The sequence below is a fragment of the Histoplasma capsulatum genome, genomic scaffold (genome assembly GCF_000149585.1).
Source record: "Histoplasma capsulatum NAm1 scaffold_5 genomic scaffold, whole genome shotgun sequence".
NCBI lineage: Eukaryota > Fungi > Ascomycota > Eurotiomycetes > Onygenales > Ajellomycetaceae > Histoplasma > Histoplasma mississippiense.
In genome coordinates, this window is record NW_001813978.1 from 952,134 (window position 1) to 955,108 (window position 2,975).

The following is a 2,975-nucleotide window of genomic DNA, read 5'->3' on the forward strand; positions in this document are numbered from 1 at the left end:
GAGAAGCGGCATTGGAGCTCTGGACGGCGTGCCACTAGATTTGACACCCAGTTCTTGCCAACGCGAGGAGGGTGGTTTGTATGGCTAGGCTTCCGTATGGCAAGAAGATGATTAGCCATATTCTCCACAAATGCAGGCCGGGGTGGTAGTCCTCGTAAAGCTAGGTCTAGGATCCATTGAACAAGCTTATCCTCTTCAGCAGGAGTTAATTTATGTGAATTTGCGCGTAAATTCACCCGTGAAGATCGACCACTGAGTCTATGACCAAGTGTAGAGCGCGGCACATTAAAGATGCGTGCAGCTTCAGAAATAGAGGATATTTCCTGCTTTTTAATAGCATTTATCGCGAGTTCAAGTCTTCCCTCTATCTCTATAGAGTTCCTAGCATCTTTAGAGCGAATTGGTGGCATAATTGCGCGTTGAAGTGGATGAGTAGGTAAATTAGTAGGTGGAAGAATTTGGCTGCTCGCTCGCTTGGGAATTACGTTAACTAGTTTTCCACGGGGCGCGTTAGCGGCGTTATAACATGACCCCCCCAAATAACCAGGTTATCCCGGACGCCACCCCAGCCAAACCCCCCCTGGATAACCGAGTTATACGGGGGGGGTCTGCTTGGCATGTTATCTTGGCAGTTATTGGAGCTCTGTACAAGATGATTGGCTGAAGAAAAATATTGTGGGTAAAAATTGATTGATATAGATCTGACTAGCTAGCTAGCTACCTTTCCTCTATCTTTCTTCTATCTATATGACCTGCTTGGCTTCACCATATGGGCTACTAGTCCTAGACACCAACGTAGAGGTGCAGATCATGTCTAGGTGTCATACACAGGCTCTGTATGACTGGAGTAAATAGAAATAATACATACCTGCCCCTCCAGAAGAGAAAGAGAAAGAGAAAGAGAAAGAGAAAAGAGATTGTACATACCAGAGAGAGAGAGCTAATCAAGGATTATAGGAGCAGCAGGTGTTGAACCAGCTGTGAGCAGCTGCTGTCCAGAGGGACCCCTCATCCGCCGTTGAGGGCCATCCTCCTCATCATCATCATCATCCACAATCTATATCACCTCCACCCCTTCCCCATCTCGTACGGAGCAGCGAATGGCATGATCACGCCATTTGCAGTTGCCACAAGCTCCACCAAAGTGGCCAGGCAGGCGACGGCATTCTGGGGGAATGGCCGAAGACCTGGATGAGCACTCCGGCAGGCAAGGCATGCATGTGGCTCCGTCCGGCCGCGAGATTGAATGAGAATGGCATTGATGTACGATGGCCGGTGGCTTCGAACCTGCAGCTCTGTCATGCTGCCTCGTACAAAGGGTACATCTTGCCCTGGGAGAGCCAGGACTGCCCTGGATTGTGGACTGTGGGTGAAGGGACTCAGCTGTTGATCAGCCACGAAGAGGATGCGATGGGGGCCCTGGGGGCCAGAGAGACCGAGGAGGGAGAGAGCCCTATATCATACGGAGAAGAGGGCAGTTAGTGTTGTGATATCTGATATCTAGTTGATGAAGCAATCTGTCAGAACTTTGTACATACATGGTTGATATGATGGTGTGTTGAAAGAAGAAGAAAAGAAGAAGAGGAGAGAGAGGAGAAGAGGATATTATTATAGAGAGATGAGTGGGTGCAAAGAAGCAGATACAATTCACTGCTTTTGTCATCATCATCAATCTGCCAATTCATCCACCCCCATCAATCAGCTCACCACCCTCTGTTGTCTTCGTACGATAGCCAGCTGTAGTGAGAGAATACACTGTATAGTAGGAAACCTTCATACAATGAAGAGCAGAGCTGCATTAGCTAGCTAGCAGTACACTCTAATCCATCTAAAAATACACTCTATCTATATTATTATATAAAGTCAAAGTCCCAGCAACTCCGTATGAAGAGAAAGGAAATGACAGGTTCTCTAGAGCTGCCTCTGTCTTTTCAACAGCTCTGTCAATTTATTAAGAGAGAGCTTCCCCCGCTGGCGGATCAGCTCCAGAGATTCCACAGCAGCACTGACAGCCATATCAGAGGACACACGCGTACGAATCTCATTGATGATGATCTTTCGCCGGCAGAACATCATCTGCTCCTTGGAGGAGCTCTTGCGCCAGCTGCCTCCCTGATCCTCCAGGCTCTGCACTGATGGACCACCCCCCAGACCAGTGGTCCACTCCCGCCACAGATCAGGCACTGACTGTATCGTACGGGAAAGAGAATAGCCATTTCCTGTCCGGGAAGAGGTGAGAAGTGTGGCTGTCAGATCCACAGATTCAGCATTGTTAGATGATGATTGTCTCATCTCCATCTCTGACTCCACTGACCTCTGTACGATGTCTCTGGAAAGAGTAGAAGAAGAGGAGGGCAGAGAGGAAGCAGAGGGAATGGCAGCCAGATTCATCACTGAATTCTGAGCAGCAGAGCTCTGAGGAACTGCCCGTATGGAGAAGATGATTTGACCATCAACTAGATCAGCAAGCTGCTGAGCCATCTTTTGCTGCAGCTGTTGATTCTCATAACCCCACTTATCAATGGACTGAATCATCTCCTGTCGCACATTTTTCAGCTGATCAGCAATGACAGATACTACTCACTGAATCTGAATCTCCTGAGGATCCACAGCTGTCTCAAGAGCCTGAACAATCTGAAGAGTATACTTCTGATAATCCTCTCGTACGAAGAGAGCATCTGACCATAGAGGGTGGTCAGGGAACTGCCTCTGCAGAAGCACAGAGTCCTGAAGAATCACTGTACGAAGCTGCTTCAGCAGCCGCAGAAATCTCTGAGCTGCTAAGTCTTGTTCATCCTCTGGCAATTCTTGCTCTGTCTCCTTCACTTCTTCCATTTCTGCTGCTTCTCTTTCCCTCCTCTGTGTCTGTCTCTGTTTCTGGCTCAATCTCTCGTACGAATCAAATCTATCTAGCCAGACATCCACCCATGGCCAGATGGCAGCCTCCAGCTGCTTCGGGGGGGGGGGGGGGGGGG

General features: G+C 48.8%; 1 protein-coding gene across 1 annotated transcript in view; it reads right to left on the reverse strand.

The window, feature by feature from the left end:
- Positions 1 to 1,062: 1,062 nt before the first annotated feature.
- The window catches only part of HCAG_05134 (predicted protein), a gene marked incomplete at both ends in the record, with an annotated part of 3,301 nt that continues 1,388 nt past the window's right edge, over positions 1,063 to 2,975 (reverse strand). The window contains 4 exons of the mRNA XM_001539617.1: positions 1,063 to 1,453; positions 1,708 to 1,771; positions 2,037 to 2,246; positions 2,585 to 2,727. Coding sequence (XP_001539667.1) covers positions 1,063 to 1,453; positions 1,708 to 1,771; positions 2,037 to 2,246; positions 2,585 to 2,727 — 808 coding nt within the window. The remainder of the gene's footprint in view (positions 1,454 to 1,707; positions 1,772 to 2,036; positions 2,247 to 2,584; positions 2,728 to 2,975) is intronic.